Here is a 21,729-nt window from a genome sequence, read left to right as displayed (position 1 = left end):
CAGCCTCTTCAATAAAAACTACTGGGAAAACTGGTTAGCAGTCTACAAAACACTGAAACTAGATCCATGTATATCACCCTATACCAACATTAACTCAAAATGGATCAAGGATCTTAATATTAGACCACAAACTCTAAAGTTGATACAGGAAAGAGTAGGAAATACTCTGGAGTTAGTAGGTATAGGTAAGAACTTTCTCAACGAAACCCCAGCAGCACAGCAACTAAGAGATAGCATAGATAAATGGGACTTCATAAAACTAAAAAGCTTCTGTTCATCAAAAGAAATGGTCTCTAAACTGAAGAGAACACCCACAGAGTAGGAGAAAATATTTGCCAGCTACACATCAGACAAAGGACTGATAACCAGAATATATAGGGAACTTAAAAAACTAAATTCTCCCAAAACTAATGAACCAATAAATAAATGGGTAAGTGAACTAAACAGAAATTTCTCAAAAGAAGAAATTCAAATGGCCAAAAAAACACATGAAAAAATCCTCACCATCTCTAGCAATAAAGGAAATGCAAATTAAAACCACGCTAAGATTCCACCTCACCCCTGTTAGAATAGCCATCATTAGCAACACCACCAACAACAGGTGTTGGCGAGGATGCGGGGGGGGGGCGGGGGGACGGGGGAAGGAACCCTCATACACTGTTGGTGGGAATGTAAACTAGTTCAACCACTCTGGAAAAAAATTTGGAGGCTACTTAAAAAGCTGGACATTGATCTCCCATATGATCCAGCAATACCACTCTTGGGGATATACCCCAAAGAATGTGACACAGGTTACTCCAGAGGCACCAGCACACCCATGTTTATTGCGGCACTATTCACAATAGCCAAGATATGGAAACAGCCAAGATGCCCCACTACTGACGAATGGATTAAGAAAATGTGGTATCTATACACAATGGAATTTTATGCAGCCATGAAGAAGAACGAAATGTTATCATTCGCTGGTAAATGGATGGAATTGGAGAACATCATTCTGAGTGAGGTTAGCCTGACCCAAAAGACCAAAAATTGTATGTTCTCCCTCATATGCAGACATTAGATCAAGGGCAAACACAACAGGGGACTGAACTTTGATCACAAGATAAAAGCGAGTGCACACAAGGGAGATATGAGGATAAGTAAGACACCTAAAAAATTAGCTAGCATTTGTTCCCCTCAATGCAGAGAAACTAAAGCAGATACCTTAAAAGCAACTGAGGCCAATAGGAGAAGGGGACCAGGAACTAGAGAAAAGGTTAGATCAAAAAAGAATTAACCTGGAAGGTAACACACGCACAGGAAATTAATGTGAGTCAACTCCCTGTATAGCTATCCTTATCTCAACCAGCAAAAACCCTTGTTCCTTCCTATTATTGCTTATACGCTCTCTTCAACAAAATTAGAGATGAGGGCAAAATAGTTTCTGCCGGGTATCGAGGGGGTGAGGGGAAGAGGAAGTGGGCAGAGTGGGTGGTAAGGGAGGGCGTGGGGGCAGGGGGGAGAAATGACCCAAGCATTGTATGCACATATGAATAATAAAAAAGAAAGAAAGAAAGAAATAAAAAGAAAAACTCATCACAGAAAAGGTTGGTGGAAAAAAAAATTATGTACCTGAAAAGTTATAGTCTCAATAATAAATTACTTCTTTAATTAAGAAAAAAGAAAAATAACAAAAGCAAAAAAATTTAAAAAATAAAATTTAGCTACTTCTTTTAGGGCATAAGTTTATAGACCATCTCTTCAAGAGTCCTTCCACTTACACAAATAGCCACTATGTATTATGAGGAAAAAACATAAATTTCCATAGGTATCAGTCTTTTCTTCCTGTCATAAGCACTGCTGTCCCTGGTAACCCAGACTATATACCAAGTGGACAAACAGTCTTCTTGAAGAAAATCGTTACATTATCTTTTAGGCCTTGTGTGTAAAAATTGTTCACAGAACTTTATACAACCCAAGAGGTAAGCCTAAAGTGGCTTCTTCAGTTCTATACCTTTCCATAATAGAAATGAGCCACAGTTTTACAAAATATAACAAATGCCCCAGGCATGGATTTACAGATTCTACCAGTATTAAAACCTGAAAGTGGAGCAGACTGTAATGGTGCTGCTGTAATATACTTAGTGGCAATTTGCTACAGTACATTTTTACATGAACTGAAAAATGGATCCTCCTGAGCTAAAACCAAGACATCAGGCAACATGCCTTCCATAGGCTACAAAGGAGTCACCTGCATTCCTGGTTTGTGACCCCTCCCTCCATATTTAAGCCAGCAGCTTAAATGGTATGAGGATCTTGTGATTGCACTGGGCCCATCTGGAAAATTCAGGAAATTCTTCCCGTATCGGGTTACTTAATCACATCTGCCTAACCCCTTTTGCCAAGTAAGGTAACACAGTTTTAGGTTTGGGGGGAGGGGGATTTTGCCTATAGCAGTAATCAACAGCCTGGCCTTTTGTTTCTTAAGAAACCTAGAATGATTTGAATTCTTAAACTGATTTGTTGTTCCTGGCAATAAATGGTGTTTTATTGTAGCTAGGAAATCTTGAGCAACTCACTAAACTATTTTGAATTTGAATTCTTTCATCTATGACCCAGTAACCTTCTCAATACTATAAGTCTAAAAACATGACACAGGGCAATGTGTGTACATAGGACTAGGCCACCATTTATTGGACATATGCATGCGACACAGGGTGAGCACTTAAGTGTTGCATCATCTCATCCCTGTAAGAACTGTGTATGGGGTAGCATCAATCCTGTTTCCTTAGATAGTGAAGACAATGGCTCAGTGAAGTAAATCATCTCTAGACACAAGAGCATACACCGCAGATGTGACTTGTCTATGGATGAGTCTACACATGGACGAGTCACATCTGCATAACTCAACAGCCAATGGTCCACACTATACAGCCATCTTACAGAGGGCCTCAAGACAGTCCCTAGTTATTCAACAAATGGATTCAACCAGTTATTTATAAGTTCCTCAAAAACAGGGATGAAAATTTCTACTGTTTCTGAGTACACATTGCATGCAGTGCTACACATACAAGAAGCACCTGAATCAAAGCATATTTATGCCACTGTCATTAATTCATCATGCTACCAAGAACTTTAATCTTAAGAAACCACCATTTTTAAAAAACAAAGATTTATCGCTGAGAAAGTTCAGGCTCACCCAGAAGTGGCTAATCCTAACTTCCTTCAGTGATTTGGTCCTTTAAGAGAAGGACTAAGTTTCCCCTGTTTACAACACAGTGGTAATAAATGACAAGAATTACTCTCTTGTGGCCTAATATGGTTCCTTCAACTTCAACATCCTGTATGAAAATCATGTTGTTTCTATCAAACTCAACTTAATTGTGTTCCAAAAACAGATAAAAAGCCAACACAGAGCTTTCCTTCCCTCTCATCTAATGAAAGACACTGTCCTAGATCATGAATCAATACCACTTGAATGGATGCAGCATCGTGTATTAAGAAAAGATGATGGGAAACCCTAATCCACTGCTGGTGGGAATGCAAGCTGGTACAACCACTCTGGAAAAAAACTTGGAGACTCCTTAAAAATTTAAACATAGAACTGCCATATGATCCAGCAATCCCACTCCTGGGGATATACCCAAAGAAATACAACACAGATTACTCCAGAGGCACCTGCACACCCATGTTTTTCGTGGCGCTATTCACAATAGCCAAGTTATGGAAACATCCAAGATGCCCCACTATTGAAGAATGGATCAAGAAAACGTGGTACTTGTACACAATGGAATTTTACTCAGCCATGAAGAAGAATGAAATCATATCATTTGCAGATAAATAGATGGAACTAGAGAACATGATTCTGAGTGATGTCAGCCAAACTCAGAAGACCAAAAATCATATGTTCTTCCTCACATGCGGACTTTAGATCCAGGGCAAATGCAGCAATGGTGGTTGGACTTGGATCACATGATAAGGTGAGAGCACATTTGGGTGATATAGAAATTAGGCAGAAAACCCAAAACATGAAAGCGTTTGATGTCCCCACTCCAGAGGAGCTAATATAGAAACCTTAAAGCAACAGAGGTTATCATGAGAAGGGGATCAGTAACCAGGGTAAAGATCAGTTAGAGATGAATCAACATGGGTCATAACACGTGTACACAAAAGCAATGCTAGGAATATTTCTGTATAGCTATCCTCAACTCAACTAGCAAAAACCTTTTCTCTTCCTTATTAGGCTTATCTCTTTTCTTCAACAAAATTAGTGATAAAGGCAGAACAGGACCTGCCTGGAACTGAGGGGAGAAGGGAGAAGAGGGTGGGGGAGGGGGGCAGGGGGGGAGAAATGACCCAAACAATGTATGCACATGTGAATAAATGAATAATAAAAAAAAGAAAAGATGAGTGCCCTTAACATGGACATCTACCATGTGTTAAGACACATGGTAGATGTCCCCCCCATCCCTGAGGAGCCTTCAGCATATTCAGACACAGACCATAAAAAAAAGGGTTACTAAGAAACACAGCCAAGGGGAGCCAGGGCAAGCCCTGACCCTTGCCCACTCCAAACCCTCTCTCCTTCCTTTCCTTCTTCGTGCTCAGCTTCAGATAGCTGGGACAGCTGGAAACATGGGATATGCTTACTGAATTTAGCTCAGTTAACTGCTGAGAATCCAAGCTGGCCACACAAAAAAATGCACTGAAGAAATGTTTTGGAAGGGCTTGTGAAATATTATCATTTTCCTGTCAATTCTACCTCTTTAGTCATAATTGAACTTTCTTTCTCTTCATCTCCCTGCCTCTACTCTGGCAATCTCTCCTGGAGATTACCATAGTCACAACTTCACACAGCTGTCAGATGACCTTTTGTTCTTTTCACTCTTTTTTTTCTTTTGGTGGTTGTTGTTGGTTTGTTATTGTTGCTTTGTTTTGAGACAGGGTCTCACTATGTAATCCGGGTTGGCCATGAACTCACTATATAGCCCAGGATGGCCTCAAACTTGCAATCCTCCAGCTTCAGCTTCCTGAGTGCTAGAATGACAGGCATGCATCACCACACCCAGCAGCATACAACCTTTTTGACAACCACGATTCTGCTCTGTGTAGGCCCTCAAAGAAGAAAAGTCAAGCTCTTCACTACAGCAGGCAAGATCCCCCTCACCTCACAATAACCCCATCACCCACACTCCAACCGAACCTGAAATATTAACAGAGTCTTTTCACAACTGCTAGACCCCTTCTTGCACTCACCCACCCAAAAAACCACCCCATTCTAAAACCTATGTAGTAAAAGTACACTACAGTTGAAACTCCTGCTAAATGAGTAGGTTTTAGCTGCTCTTGTGGAGGAAGGAAAATGAGTTAACTGTGAGGAGAAGATGCGTGTATTAATTTGCTTCACTACAATAATATTTGACTTCTGCTGGGTATTGGGGGGGGAGAGGGAGGGGGCGGAGTGGGTGGTAAGGGAGGGGGTGGGGGCAGGGGGGAGAAATGAACCAAGCCTTGTATGCACATATGAATAATAAAAGAAAAATGAAAAAAAATTATATTTGACTACCTATATGTATCTATAACATGTACACAAATGTACAAAACAAAATTTATTGTAAAAATAAATTAATTAGCTGGGTGCCAGAGGCTCACGCCTATTACCCTAGCTACTTGGGAGGCTGAGATCAGAAGGATTGTGGCTTGAGGCCAGCCCAGGCAAATAAACTGGTGAGTCCCCATTTCCAAAACAACCAGAGCAAAGTGGACTGGTGGTACAGTGCCTACATTGCAAGCACAAAGCCCTAAGTTCAAAAACCCCAGTCCCATTAACAATAATACTAGTAGTTGTTATTATTATTATTGCTTTTATTATTATTAAATGTGGCTCAAAGATTATTTAGTGAGGCCTTTTCCAAATCAACACCCATCCACCCACCCCAATCAAGACAAAACCAACCATTCCTTACCTTCACACTCTCACTTCAAAGAAGGACGTTGTACTTCTCTTCCTTAAAGCACCTGTAGTACTTTAATGCACACATGTGTTCATCTGCTCTAGATGGAAAGCCCCTCATAGCACCTCTGTCATTCTACCCTCAATCCTAGACACATGAAGGACTTCACATCTAAATCCATACTGCCAGGCAAGAATACCACAGGCAAGGACAACAAAAACAATAGATGTAACTAAGATGAGCTAAACAAAAACAGCCTGTGACAAACAAGGAATCAAGGAGTCCTAGAGAGGAACAGACTCTTTTATGAGGACTTTTCATATGGATATGAAAAGAAAAGATTTAAAAGATGTTAATAGAAAAGAAGTTACTTTTTATATTGTTGAGATAATTTTTGTATACTTCTTACGGCTTACAGTCTTAAGGAATTAAAGTCAGCCTGCATCACGTATTGAATGCCAGACACACTGAAAAGTCCAGAGACAGGAAAACATGGTAACAGTTCCCCTTAGCACAGGGATGTGCTATGAGGCATCTAAAAGAAAAGTGCCTGTTTGACTTGAGAGTGGTCTAACTGTAACACATTTCCTGGTAACACCCAAACACTTCTACCTCCATTCACTTTTACACACTAGCACTTTCCATCTGCAGCAGTACTATGAGTTTCGGTATCTTACTTTCTACTCAACCTATCCCCTACGACTCAATTACACAACTATGCAAGAGTTTAGCAAAACATTACAACTGCAAACAAGACTTAATCTGTGTTAATCTGTGACTATTTCAAAATCTATCACAATTAATTCAAAAGATAAAATACATTTCAAAAGTTAACAGTCTTTCTCTAATTACCTTGCTCAGTGGTTCATCTTGGAAAAGGCCAATAAAGAACATTACATATTCATTTTCAAATATGGTATTAACAGCACAAACAAAATAGTTTAAAGCTGCACTAACAATAACACATGCTCTGTGCTTTGTCAGTGACAACTACACCTCACATCATCAATGCACCTCATCACATAAGCAGCCAGTTTGGTGGGAAGCTTAACCATATTTGGAATCCAATAAGATCCATGAATGGACTGTAGTACAAAGGAGTCCACTGACCTTATTATACAGTAGGTCAACCTTAACACAAGGTGCATGTATCTACAAGGCTCTACAACAGCATGGGCTGTAACGCTTACTTGAACTTTGGTAAACCCCCAATCTACACGTCCAAGTAGTATACCACTCTCAAAAATAATACCTCTACATACAGATCTCTCTAAATCATCAAGTGCTTTGCTAGATATGCAAATGTTTTATATATTAATTGTACACAAAGTTGTTTAGAAATTTAAAAATCAGTCTATTAAAGTTTTTAGTAGGTCTAAAATATGTGACTCTGAGGAAAATCAAAGGAATGACAAGTTTGACGTACATGTGACACTTCTACTGTTGGAGTCCACTGAGTCAATATGATTAAAGTACTTGCTACTGGGTATAAATTAAATTTCTGATAATCCTCAATCAGCAGTACTTAAACCGCAGTGAATCACACAGTCATCTAGGAATCTCATTTATAACACAGGACCCCCAGTGCCATCACCAAAAACCTTCACTTGTGACCAGTTATGCAGGAAATTAGTTCTAAAGCAGGTACGCCTTGGGCCACCCTGGAAAAGTTTTGTTAGCTGTCAGAAAGACATTTAAAAAATATGACATAATTCAAGTAAGAATGGGACCAAAAAAGAGACTTGAAAAGGATAGTCTACCAGCATCTATGTGTGAGGATATCTCATGTCACCCATGCACAGACATTAAATTCACAGCAGCTACTTTTGGCTACTTTCAGTGTTCTTTTACTTCTGAAAATGACATGAACAAAGCAAAAAGTAGGATAAGATACAAGAAAAGTCAAACCAGAAAACCTTAAAAAAAAAAATCACTACTGCTCTAATACATAATATTACATATTATATCCATACTACTAAATGAAACCAGCCCCAACTTTGGACCTAATTATGAATTCTGCTTCTCATGGACCTTATTCTGTGTGACAAAAAAGTGAGTTGTAAAATAACTGAGGTGGGATTTAGAGAATTGGTAAAGCAAAGTTCCTAATAAAAACAGCACAAATGTGACTCATCTTGCTTTGGTTATGTATTAAATCTTATTTGGCCGAGTTTACTGTGTTCCAAACTGCAAGCATACGGGAGAAGGCTGTAATTACAGTTGTACTGACTCATCACTAGGATTTAATGAAGCTGGTAGTACGGGGACGGTTATGACTCTGGCAGTGTTCTTTTCTTTCTGAGTTGCTTCCACAGTTGCTACTACAAAGTGACTGTGGACATACATAATACCAACAAAATATGGTATTGTTTCTGAGGACCTCTCTGCAAAATAAGCTTATATCAAAGCAAATGTGTTACAGAATAATGACCCCACTAAACTACCTCTTATTTCTAGGATTCTATGCCTTTCTGATCTTTTTATTTTACATATGAAAATGTATTTTCTGAGAGAGGGTTGAGGGGGAGGGGCAGTGGGGGTAATCTAACCAATGTATAATGTAAGTCCACTTGGAACTGTCACAATGAATCCCCCTTGTACAATGAATATATACTAAGAAAAAAAAGAAAAGAAAATGTATTTTCTCTAAATTCACCTGTTTCTCCTATTTTTAGCAATCACGTTTGCATGAATCTGAAACCAAAAATTTGTGTTCTACGAAACAGAAACAAGTTACTAAAACACAAAAGGGTTATTTCTTTCGCAAGCATTTATTGAAAAACTGATTTTGAACAGCATTGAGAAGGTTTTACAGAATGTTCAAAGATCATTAGAGTAATAAAACCAACATCTCCATAAACTTCATAAATCTGGCATATTATTTTCAACATAATAAACTGTAAATGAATTTTTAGTTGATTAAAATTCAACATCGATATATGTTAGGCTTGAGGCATGGCACAAGTGGTAGAATCCCTGCCTAGCAAGCACAAAGCCCTGACTTCAAATTTCAGTACTGCAAAAAAAAAAAAAAATTATTGTATTGCTAGACCCATAACTTTTACAACTGCAGCAAATGGTGAAAACAATTTTATTTTAGAATCTAAAGTTAATTTGGGCTCCACAAAATCATTTTTAAAGACCAGATGTACTGGTGCATGCCTGTAATCTCAGCACTCAGAAGGCTTAGGAAGGATGATCCTGAGTTCCAGGCCAGTCCGGGCTACGTATAGTGAGACATCTGACAAAAATACATACATATATATATACACTGGGCTGGAGGCATGGCTCAAACGCATAAGTAGCACTTATGCTTATTACTTATTACAACGCATAAGTTGAACTCAAAGCCCTGAGTTCAACCTTTGGGACCATCAGTAAATAAATAAATAATACAGCTAAAAGAAATAACTCATTTCTTTGTCCAAGAAATTCACTTTACAGTAATAGCAAAGTATAAAGTGTTATATGACCCAGATATATAAAAATAATTAGGTTAAATGCAAAAATACCAAAAAGGGCTAGAGGTCATTTTTTTTCATCACAACCTCAACCATTCAAATTCTCACATGAACAAGAATAGACTTGCTTTTCTTTAGAGCTGAGACTGTTTCCTCCATAATTCCATTTCTCCTAGATTTTCCATACTTTCATACATTTTTAAAACCAAAATGAAATAATTACACTACATTTCTCTAAAACAACCTCTCTTTGTATGTGTGTGTACATGCATACGTGTGTGTGTGTGTGTGTGTGTGTGTGCCTGTGTAGCTAGGAGTGGAACCCAGGGCCTTGCACATACTAGGTAATAAAAGCTTTCTACCACTGAGCTACAACCCTAGTCCCTAAGATAGCCTTTAAACAAACTATTATCTTATCATTTCCCAACTCTTTCTATGAGGCCAGAATAATCTTGATATTAAAACCAGGAAAAGATATCACAAAAAAGAAAACTACAAACTCATATAAATAAGGAAATAAAAATCTTCAACAAAATATTAGCAAACCAAATTCAGCAATATAAAACATATTGTATAATGTTATGGCCATTGATGAGTTTATAGTTGAATGGGCTATTTGGAGGTACAGTCTAGTTGGAAGAAGTTAGTCACTGGGGCATGCCTTCATCAATACATCAAAATAAATCACAAAAAAAAGCACATGATCTCTCAGAGAAGCAGAAAAGGCATTTCACAAAATTCTACACTCATTCATGATTTAAAAATAAATAAATCACTGAAGAAACCAGGAATAAAAGTCAACTTCCACAATCTCATAAGGAGCATCTATGAAAAATTCACATCTAACATCTTGCTTGGTGAACGAGTGTCTTCCCCCTAAGATCAATAATAAGACCAGATTATCTGCTCTCACCAGTTCTATTTAACATTCTACTGGGGCCTCCAACCAAAGGAAGCAGGCCAAAAAAGGGGGATAAAAAATCAAAAAGGTAAGGCATACAGATGAGAAGGAAGAATGGAAACTATTTATAGATGGTATGATTTTGTATATAAAAAACCCTGAAGAATCCAGTAAAAAATTTTTAGAATAAATGAATCCAGCAAAGTTGCAGGATATAAGGTAAAATACAAAAATCAATTTATTTTTATATGGTAACAGTGAATTAACTGAAAATGAAATTTAAAAATTCAAGTACAATAGCATCAAAAATAAATTACTTAAGAATAAATTAATGAAAGAAGTGCAGTGCTTACACTCTAAAAGTACATAGCATTGTTGAAAGAAATTGAAAACCTAAACAAATGGAAGGACAAATTTGCATGTGTAAGAAAAAGGATCTTTTTTATCAAAGTATTTGCTACTCTCTTAAATTACTTAAAAATTCCTCACTTCGACATCTTAAGTGACTTGCATGTTTAAAGGGTCCTTGATTCTTCTTCCGGATTCCTGTACAACTCCATTGCCCACCAAACTGCATGCCTAACCCATCCCCCAATCCTTTTAGCCAATTGGGAAAAATTGTGAACCTCTGACCTGGACAAATCCCAGGTGAGGAACAGGTACGACTGCGTCACAGATATAAGGAGGACCCACGGTCAGCCATTTTGTGCTTTCGTGTTTGTGCAGCTGGAGTGAGCACATGCTTGCACCCTCTTGATCAAGAGAAATTGCCTTGCCAAGATTTTCTGAATCTTGTGTGTCTGTTTTCAGAACTGGAGGGTTATCAATTCCAACACATGGAATTGGAAGCAGTATCGCTAAGACAGTAATACTCCCTAAATTAATCTACAATTCAGTATAATACATCTCAGACTTCCTGCTACCTTGTTTGCAGAAATGTACAAATTGCCTCTATTTTGTTTTGAATATAGCTTATGTAATTCAGGTTTTTGGCAATACTGGGGTTTGAACTCAGGGTCTCATGCTTACGAGGCAGGCACTCTACCATTTGAGCCATGCCTCCAGTCCTAGAAATGTACAAATTCATTCTAAAATTCAAATGGAAATGTAAGGCACCCAGCACAGCCAGAACATTAAAAAAGAACAAAGTTGGAGAAGTCATAATGGTTCTCATACTTACTACAAAGCTACAGTGCTACACTAAGACTGTGTGGTGCTGACAAAAGGACAGGCACTGGGATAGAACTGAGAGCGCAGAAATAAACAGGTCTATGGTTAATTGATTTGTAGAATTTATCTGTTTCTTTCTTTTTGGCTTTTTGAAACAGTGTCTCAATATACCCCTCCCTACCCCCACCCCCCCAGTCCCCCACCCCAAGGGCTGGCAGAGTGGCTCAAGCAGTTAAAGCACCCGCCTAGCAAGTGTGAGGCCTGAATTCAAACCCCAGTGCCACCAAAAAAAAAAAAAAAGAAAGATTCAATATACACCCAAGACTGGCCTGGAACTCAAAATCCTCCTGCCCTGGCCTCCCAAATGCTAAGATTACAGCTGTGTATGACCACGCTAACCATCAACTGGTTTTTGAAAAGACTGACATGGCCATTCCATGGACGAGAAAGTCTTTCCAAAAAAGGTATGGAACAACTGGCTATTCACATGCAAAAGAATAAAGTGAAACTACTACCTCACACCATACACAAAAATTAAAACTCAAAATGGATACAAGACCTAAGCCTAAGAGTTAAAAATATAAAACTCTTACAAGAACACATCAGTGTGTATCTTTACAACCTTGGATTAAGCAAGAATTTCTTTTTTTTTTCTTTTATTTATATGTGCATACAATGTTTGGGTCATTTCACCCTCCTTCCCCCCCACCCCCTCCCTTCCTCCTCACCTCCTCCCTCTCCCCCGCCTACCCTCTTGCTACCAGGCAGAAACTATTTTGCCCTTATCTCTAATTTTGTTGAAGAGAGAATATAAGCAATAATAGGAAGGAACAAGGGTTTCTGCTAGTTGAGATAAGGATAGCTATACAGGGCATTGACTCACATTAATTTCCTGTGCGTGGGTGTTACCTTCTAGGTTAATTCTTCTTGATCTAACCTTTTCTCTAGTTCCTAGTTCCCTTCTCCCATTGGCCTCTGTCACTTTAAAGTATCTGCATTAGTTTCTCTGCATTGAGGGCAACAAATGCTATCTAGTTTTTTGGGTGTCTTACCTATCCTCACCCCTCCCTTGTGTAAGCAACAGTTTCTTAAGTGTGAGGCCAAAAGAACACACAACAGAAGATAAAATAGATAAATGAGACATTTTCAAAATTAAAAGCTTGCGTCTCAGATCACATATTTTAAAAATGGAAAGACAATGCACAGAAGGGGAGGAAAAGTTTTCAAATTATATGTCTGGTAAGAAAATTCTATCTAGAATATATATTTAAAAAAAAAAAACCACCTACAACTCAGCAACAAAAAGACAGCAGAATTTAATAAGACAGGAAGGACCTGAATAGTTCTCCAAAGCGGACATGAGAATAGTCAAGAAGAACAGATGACGCTCTAAGTCATTAGCCATCATGAAAATGCAAATCAAAACCCCAACAAGACAGCTGCTAGACATTTAGCAAGTAGACAAACCCTTATATTGCTGGTAGGAACATAAATTGGTGGTCACATTATCAAACAGCCTGGTCAGTTCCTCAAAAAGTAAAACACAGTTTGCATATGACCAACAATTTAACTCCTAGTTATAAACCCAAGACAAGAAAAAACTTATGTCCATACAAAACCATGCACATGAACATCCACAACAACACTATTCCTAAGAACCACAAAGTGGAAACCAACTGATGAGTGCATAAGATCAGCATATCTATATAATGGAATATTTTGCAAAAAAAAAAAAGAAAGAAAGAAATGTATTGATACATGCTACAGTATGGGTGAATCTGGAAAAAACTATGATAATTGAAAGAAGACAGTCACAATGCCCAAATATTACAGGGTTCCACTTATATGAAATATCTAGAATAGGCTAATCATAAGAGACAAAAAACAGACTTGTGACTGTCTATGAGGGAAGTCTGGAGTAAAATGAGGAATGACTGATAAAAGATACAAGGGTTTCTTGTTAGGTATGAAAATGTTCTAACACTGACTCTTGTGTTTGTTGTACAATTACAAATAGACTAAAAACCACTGCACTGCAAACTTTAAATAGGGGAATTGTATACAAATTTTGTCTCAAAAAAGCCATTTTTTTAAATTACCTTCTTAAAGTAATATTTACTTCTACTTTTCTCTTAAGACCTCTCTTTTCCTTACTGCCAATTCACTATATTCTTTTTTTTGGTAGTACTGGGGTTTGAAATGAAGACCTTACCCTTGCTGGACAGGGTCTCTACCACTTGAGCCATATCCCCATCCCTTTTTGCTTGAGTTTATTTTTTTCAGATACAGTCTTAAACTTTTGCCCAAGCCAGCCTCAGACCTATTTCCACATCCCCAGTATTTAGAATTATAGGTATGCCCCTACATGCTCAGCCCTCCGATCCAAATTTTGCCAAGGAAAAAGAATGCATAAAAAACAAGACCATACCCTATCACAATTGTTTTTTACATAAATGTTCTAAAGGCTGATTTGTTTTCCAAGTTCTCTGATGTAAACATATACCATTGCTTTTCCAATCAGAAAGAAAAAAAGTTTGTAGGATTTTTTATGGTTTGGTTTGGGAGTTTTTTTGGTTTGTTTGCTTGTTTGGATTTTTGAGACAGGGCCCCACTATGTAGCTCAGGGTGGTATCAAGCTCACTATGCAGCCCATGCTGGCCTTGAACTTGCAATCCTCTTGCCTCAGTCTCCCAAGTGCTAGGATTACAAGTATGTACCACCATGCTTGGCCAGAAGAAAAGACAGTGTTTGAGAAACAACTTATAGACCAAAACCCTTTCCTTTCCTGTATAGCTATTCCTGTTATGTGCCCTGCCTATCACAAGGCTAGGGGTCTATTATTATTGCATAAATACCAGACTATGTGTTTTGAAAGTAACACTAATAGAGAATACATAATTTCTAGAAACTGACATCTATTTCTCACCAACCTATAGGAGATGAACTGTAGTAAAAGCTAATATTCTTCATTGCAGACCCTATAAACTTGACCCAGAATCTGGAGAAGCTGAAGGAAAAGACAGGAGCTCAAGAAGTTGTAGGCCAGAGGCCAAGAAAGTGAACCTGCAAAGAATAGTGACAGGGTGCATGAGCTAAACCAGTGCCTGACCCCAGGTCCACCTTCTAAGCATAAACACAGCTGCTGGTTCACTCCCACCTTATAAATCTTGTGCAAATTTCTCTGTGGCTAACCTAACCTGAAAAAATGTTGTAGATGGAATTTCTGGAAAAGTACTTCCAACTCAATTTATACTGACCCAAAGCTAACACAACTTACATGAATATCTTCTTCCATCTCTATCTGTGTAATTATGTTTTAGTTCTAACTCTTGTAAATAGTGCACAGTTGAATTTTTCTTTTATCCTAAGACTAAACCTTTTAACTGTCATGTTTAATCCATTAAATTTATTGGGATTTTTATCATTTTTATAATTAATAAAAGATCTGCTAAAGCTAGACATGGTTGTACACACCACGTATACTGGGCAGGAAGATTCTAAGATCAAGGCCAGCCTGGGTTACATAGCAAGATCCTATCTTTAAAAAAAAATTTTTTTAATTAAATAAATTCCACAATAAAGAAATAAATAATAAATTTAAGAAGATAAATATATTTACTTTCATTTAAACATTACACAGTGAAGACTAGGGTTGCAGCTCAGTGGCAGAGTGCTTGCCTAGCGTGCGCAAGGCCTCAAGTTCAATCCCCAGCACCAAAACAAATAAACAAATGTATTAAACTATCACAAGGTACAAAAATTGTTTAACTTTTTTTTTCTGTATCAGTTTAAAAATTTTAAACTTTACAAATGAAATAACCATCTGTACCAAAAACATGCACGATTTGCATTTCTGAAATATTTATTCACGTAACTTGTTACTTACCACTTCTCCAGCAGAGGCAGCCAACATGTGCTTCACAGGCACGAAACAGGAAGCTGAATCAGTGTGCAAAAACCATTTCACATATTCATAGGTGAGAAAAAATGCAGCAGCTAAAATTTAAAATAAGTCAGTCTTTTACAAGAAATATTTCTGAATAATGCATGACAATAACTATTCAATTAGGAGATAAGATAAATGTACACCTTCTTTCGACCCTCACTTTTACAGGATTTACTGAAGCCAGGTTTTATGCCTGGCCCTGGACTTTGAAAAATGCAAACGACATGAGCCCAGCCCTTAGGAAACCTATGAGAAAACCCAGCACTGCCAAGCTGTACCGACAAGTGACTTCACATTTTTCAGTCAACTCTTTACAAAATGATATGGGTTTCTATGATCCAAAATATCACTGCATATGGTCATAAAACAATCAGCTACATTTAAATAGGTTAAAATGCAAACATACTCCTCAAATGTCTATCATTTTATTGCTGGTTACTCAAAAGAAAGTTATACTTTCTCAATTCAACTTAACAAGGAAATAATCAACTATTTAATTAAACAGAAATAGCAATCTTTCAAAAGCTACCCCATAACCATAAACTAATCATAGTTGCACAGGAGGAATTTATAACTTTCGACGTATTATTAATCAAAAGATGTTTATCACTTCCATAAAAGATCAGGCATGAAAGATGAAGAAATGACTAATTCATGTTTGGAAGGACATGAGAACATCAAACACTCAGAAAAACAGCTGGAGAGTGAAAAGCAGTTCTCCAAACTTCTCCAAAGTCAACAAGTTTACAAGGACCCTCAGGCTGTCAACAAAGATGCACCAGGCCAAATGAGGAGCACAGTTAAACACATGAATAATTGTCAATTCAGCAGTCTCAAGTATGCAGGCCAATTTCCGTGTGTGATTCTTCACAAAGCTTTTCCCGCTTTGGCCCACACAATAAATGTACAGATACAATAGCTCTGCACATTCAGCTGTAAATTCTACATGCACCCCTGTACCCACACCACCATCATCCCAACCCAGGGAAAAATGGGAAAGACAGTGCCAAAACTTCCTGGGCTTCACATCAGCCATCTCAAGCTTGTCTAATTTATAGCTACTTTTGGATACTCTTGTCCTTTAGGAATCTAAGTTCTAACCCCCCTCCCTGCACCAGAAAGCTCCACTAGCTGGAAATGATAGCACGGTAGGGTTCCAAGTATAGCTCTGAGCAAGTTAAAGCAAAGAAGAGGTGGGCTGTCTGACACCTAGTCTTTTCTACCTGTCCTACACACACACACACACACACACACACACACACACACACACACACACAAAACCTATGCTTTCTGTACATTCTCTTCTAAAAAGGGAAAAAGGCTTGATTACAGTGATGTTCTCTACTCAGACAAGAACCTTAACCAACAGCAAAAGGAAAAAAGGAGCCACAAAGAAAAATTCCATTTACCCCAAATTTGTAGAAAACTAAAGCCATCTCTGAAACCCTAGGCTTTAACTTCTTTACCCTCATACAGCCAAAAAAAAAGTAAGGCAAAGAATACCACCTTCCCACAGACACATGCACATGAATTCAAAACCACATTCCATGCATTACATAAGTCCTGGGAAGATTATGAAATAGTCCTGTGATCTTAATGTCAGCATTGTGTACCCTACACCCTACAGGTAATACTCCAACAATCCCTTACATGCAATATGTAAGAGAAAACATTCTAAGGAATGATGAGTCTAAGTGAAGGAGAAAACTACAAAATCTGGTGACCAAAAGTAAGGGACTTATGGCATATTCCTTTATGATTCCAGAGGTTCTCAAACTTGTCCACATATTAGAGTCACACTGAAATTTTTTTTAAGCAACCAATGCCCAGGACACATCTGAAACCAACTGAGCCATAATCTCTGAGGGTGGGCTACAGGTGATTCCAATGTGGACAAACTCAGGAGAAACCCATGCCCCCTCCCATACTTAGAGCCATGCTTTATATCAAGTGGGTCCCCAATAATAACTTGTAACCCATTATTCAAGTATTAAGATACACAAAATTCAAGGATAACCTCAAAATATTTTGCTCTCCTTTAGAATGCTGGGGGGAAGGATGAAAGGAAATGATAATCAAAAGTATGGAAACACTTCTTTCCCCTCTCCACTAAAAATCTTTATGAGAATGCTATGTTCACAGGCCAGGCATTTAAGTGTCAGGTTAGCATAAGGGGAAGAATTTCTCATTATTTATCCTGGAATAAGAGAAAGCAAACCGCAGAATTTAAGAATCACAGTGAGCCATGATTTTGGGGACATGTGATGTCCATGTTGACTTAATTTGCTTTTAAATACCACTAGAATCATCTACTAGGGACTGGAGATATAGTTCAATGGTAGATCACCTGCTTATTGGCATGTGTGGGGTGGCCCTGGATTCAATATTCAGCACACACACAGACACACAAAGGCCATGAATAAACAATTAAAACAAGGCCAGTATTTGAAAAAACCAACACTTGCATACTCTCCAAAGCAGTGGTCAGACAACTTGGCTTCACTCTGGAACCACCTGGGAAACTATCAAACCTGCTAAGCCTCACAAGAGATCCAGTGTCCAGGCAAGGGTGAGAACCACGGCTCTATAGAATCACAATCTATGATAAAGCAATATTTTAAGGATTTTGCCTAGGAATTTTAACAACAAAAACCTATTTTAAAAATTAATCTTTTCTCTATTATAAACATATTGGAACACCATCTACAATACTATCGGTTCAAAATAATGGATTTTAAAAAGAAAAAATAAATTCAGAAGATAAGCTAAAACACATGGGGAATTCTGTCTAGAGGCAATATCGCATACCATGCTGAAAATAAATCCCATTATCTTGCCTTTGTAGCAGTGAGAATATTAACATAATGTTTACCATTAGGAAAGGATCCAATAGCAGCAGAAGGAACGCCAGCATATATTCCACGAAAACCACCAGCCTTATTAAATCCTTGGGGACTCTGCAGCCTGGTTTTAATGGTATCCAGAGGAAATAATATCAAGTCAACAGAGACACCTGCTACTCCACCAGCCTTTTTTAAAAGGTTGGAGGGGAAAGAAAAGAAAATAAAGGTTACAATAAAATAAGCTCTCTGCCATTTATGGAACAGGACAGGAAGACAGAAGTCTCTAAATATATATTCATACCTTTTGGTCCACAAACTTCTTTACAATAGTCAAAAGGCTTTCTACTTCAAACAGTTTCTTGGAAAAGTAACCATAATTGTGCTATATTTACAAATTGCAAATTTTGAACTAAATTTACTTTTTGAATTAATTTTAATGAATTAACTTATTTTTAAAACAATTTTGACTCACTTTTAATATACTTACATGTTTCAAAAACATTTTTTAACATTAAAAAAAAAAACCTCAAAAAAGTAAAGAGTACAAAGTCTCCTAATACCTCAGGCAAACAGCCACTTTTCTTGGTTTACTACTGTACCTTCCAGTTACTTTAGGCAAATACAAGCAAATTTGAGGATGTATTTTTTTCCCTTTTTTAAAAATAAAAGATGGTACACAATATACACTGTTCTGTACTTTGTTTATTCCACTTAACAATTTTATCTTGGCCACCTTCTCATAACAGACCCAATGCTATTTTTTTTCACTTATAATCACTTTACATATATTGAAAAGCTATTTTGTATTATTCTAGACACGGATTTAAATTATAATGCTTGGACATCTGTTAAAAGGAAAATATAAACATTATAAAAAAAGATACTCTTAAAAAGTTCTTCAAATTCAGATTCCAAATACACTGAATCTTTTTTATCTTTTTATTTTATTTTCATTGCATTTTGAATTGGTATACATTAATAACACATGGGGTTTATTTTCATAATTTCACATGTGTACAGTGTACTTTAAACAAGTACACCACCTCCATTATATCCCCAGTTCCCTGTCTTCCCCTGAATGTTATATTTTTGTTGCTTTAAGTAATAAGTAGTGAATCTGCAATACTACTTTGAGACTTGCATTTTGAAACAGCTAATAATCTTTATCTAGATTTGAACTTTAAGTCGCACATTCACACACACAGCAAGGATTCATATAGTATTTTCTCTACTGTTTGTTATATTTAAAAATTCTTTGATAATTTTAAATTTAAGTGACCAAAACTAAGGAGCTGGCTCCAACTAGTCATCTCCCAAGAAACATCACATTGCTTAAGAGAAGCTGCACATTAAAATGTAATTAAAACTAAAGTCTGGACCTCATCATAGTGAACTATATGCAGAATATTTCCAAACTGATATGCTTTTGTGAAAAAAAAAAAGAAATGTGGAAAAATATGATCACAAAGATAGTGCCAAAGAAAGGTCAACACATATCTAAGGGCATCATTTACAGATGTAAATCAAAACCAGACAAGCCATAAAGTGGAAACTCTATATGTGGTTCCTACATACTAAGTTTTTAACTGAATTGCTAACTTTTCCTATCTTTTGAATGCTGAACCATGTGAATACATTACCTCTCATTTCTGTGCTGTGTTTAGGTCTGGAATGCCCTTCTTATGCCCCTTGTTGCCAGCAGACCACTCTCCTCACTACACTCCTCACTCCCCCACCCTATACACACACACACACCTCTGCCAAAGTTCTATGGCTGCAACCAAACACCCCATTCCTTATAAAGCCATTCCCAGCTCCAAGTCAAAATTAAAAGCTATTTCCTGAGTCCTCCATATAATTTTCTTTTATTTTACTTTGATACTAATTATGACATCTGACATTATGATCCTTCAGAGTACAAGCCAGCACAGTCACCTTTTTCTTCCTACATCCCTCACCTGGCACCTCTGAGATAGCAGAGCTTCCCACACAGAACTGTAAGATGACAAAACACTTTGTAATACTACTGAATGTTCAGAAGAAAAACTCTTAACACTTGACCCTTTGGGGCAGGCCTAGCTTATTCACCGCTTTATCTTGGACACCTGCACTCCAACATTAGCTACTTAACATCAATAAATGGTTCTGGGTCTCTATTTGCTCTGAAAGAAGCATTTTTTAAATTATGGTGTTTATTGTTTGTCTCTGCCCACTCCTGCACAATGAAAACACAGCCAGCCAATCTGTCTTGATCACTGCTGTGTTTCTGTTCCCGTATCAGGCATTCCACAACAGAGGATCCACAATATTTGAGAAAGGATTTTTGCACTTGCTCTTTTCCTTTTTGATGTTAAAACGTGTTGCTTCTCATATTTTTTCAAAGGCGTTAAATAAGAAGCCTATCTATTGACAGGCTCTTTATCCATAGCACAGCTCTTTGTGCTCAATTATGACCTTCAAGCCTAAACTTGGCGCAGAAGCAGCAGATTAAGTATGTGCTGAATGAACGGTTGGATGTGACATTTTCTGAGACAGAAAAAAATACACATAGCAAAATGACAACCGTAGCCTGGGACAGAGGGGCTGTGAGCGATTTGAATAAGGGGTTCTTTAGTTAAATATATCTTATTTAATTCCCAAGTTCAAAGTGATGTACATAATGAAAGCTGTTTTCGCTCTCAGAAAACGAGCATGCAGGCGACTAGAAGTCAGGTCGTCCTCCTTCAGTCTCCTTGACAGGACACACGTGGCTTCGCTCTGTGCTCTCTCCCAGTCCTCGCTTCTGGTGACCCGAGAAGAGACCAACGCGCAAAACCGGAAGAAGACGGCTACGCCAAGAAGCTCCCACGGGCCCCAGTGCCAACCTCTTATCACTCCAAACAACCCACCCCACCGGCCCGCACTCACCACCAGAGAGGCCGTGAGCCCCGGCTTGTCCATGGTCCCGCAAACCTATAATTAAAGGCTGAGCAGAAGGAGGATGTGGACCGGTGCACCGGGCGCCGCCATCTGGGAGGCGGAACCTACACTAACGACTTCCGGGATCTCGTTACGTCAAGCCACAACAACTGCACGTGCAACCCACCAGACGCAGCCAGGAGGAGGGCGTGGCTAGAGGGGCGGGGCCTGGGGAGGTCACAGCGTGCCAAGTCTCGTGGCTCCTCTCGGCCTCCATTTCCTGCCGCCAATTGTGTTGCAGCTAGCTGTAGGAACTCTCGCGAGAAAATGAGCCTGGCTAGGATTTAGGCGAGAGGATCCCTGCCCCTAGGGTACAATGATTCGAATTATTAACCCAAAAGAGGAATGGCTGTTGTGGAGGGAGGGACTGCAAAAGGTCAGGGATAGTTTCAGGTGAGACCAGTAGTTTCCTATTATTCACAACCCAAATCGGTTATTTCATTTGGTGTATCTCCTTGCTCTTACCTGTACTGATTTTGTCTGAATTTCTATTAATTCATCATCAGAAATTATTAAA

At 38.1% G+C, this 21,729-nt stretch overlaps 1 protein-coding gene across 13 annotated transcripts in view; it reads right to left on the bottom strand.

Moving 5' to 3' along the window:
* The window catches only part of Slc25a26 (solute carrier family 25 member 26), a 125,044-nt gene extending 103,699 nt beyond the window's left edge, over positions 1-21,345 (bottom strand). For 2 of the 13 annotated variants that reach the window (XM_074044183.1, XM_074044184.1), the window contains exons 1-3: positions 21,162-21,324; positions 18,284-18,440; positions 15,352-15,461 (exon numbers count right to left, since the gene is read on the bottom strand). In XM_074044183.1, the coding sequence (XP_073900284.1) occupies positions 15,352-15,461; positions 18,284-18,440; positions 21,162-21,194 (300 nt within the window). In that variant the 5' untranslated portion in view covers positions 21,195-21,324. Of the gene's footprint in view, positions 1-15,351; positions 15,462-18,283; positions 18,441-21,161 lie in introns of all 13 variants that reach the window. The other 11 variants (XM_074044179.1, XM_074044174.1, XM_074044176.1 and 8 more) reach the window with 11 other exon arrangements.
* Between the last annotated feature and the right edge of the window lie 384 nt (positions 21,346-21,729).

Source organism: Castor canadensis, chromosome 10, assembly GCF_047511655.1.
Source record: "Castor canadensis chromosome 10, mCasCan1.hap1v2, whole genome shotgun sequence".
Taxonomy (NCBI): Eukaryota; Metazoa; Chordata; class Mammalia; order Rodentia; family Castoridae; genus Castor; species Castor canadensis.
The sequence above is the reverse complement of the archived record's forward strand: the minus strand, read 5'-3'. Positions and strand labels throughout refer to the sequence as shown.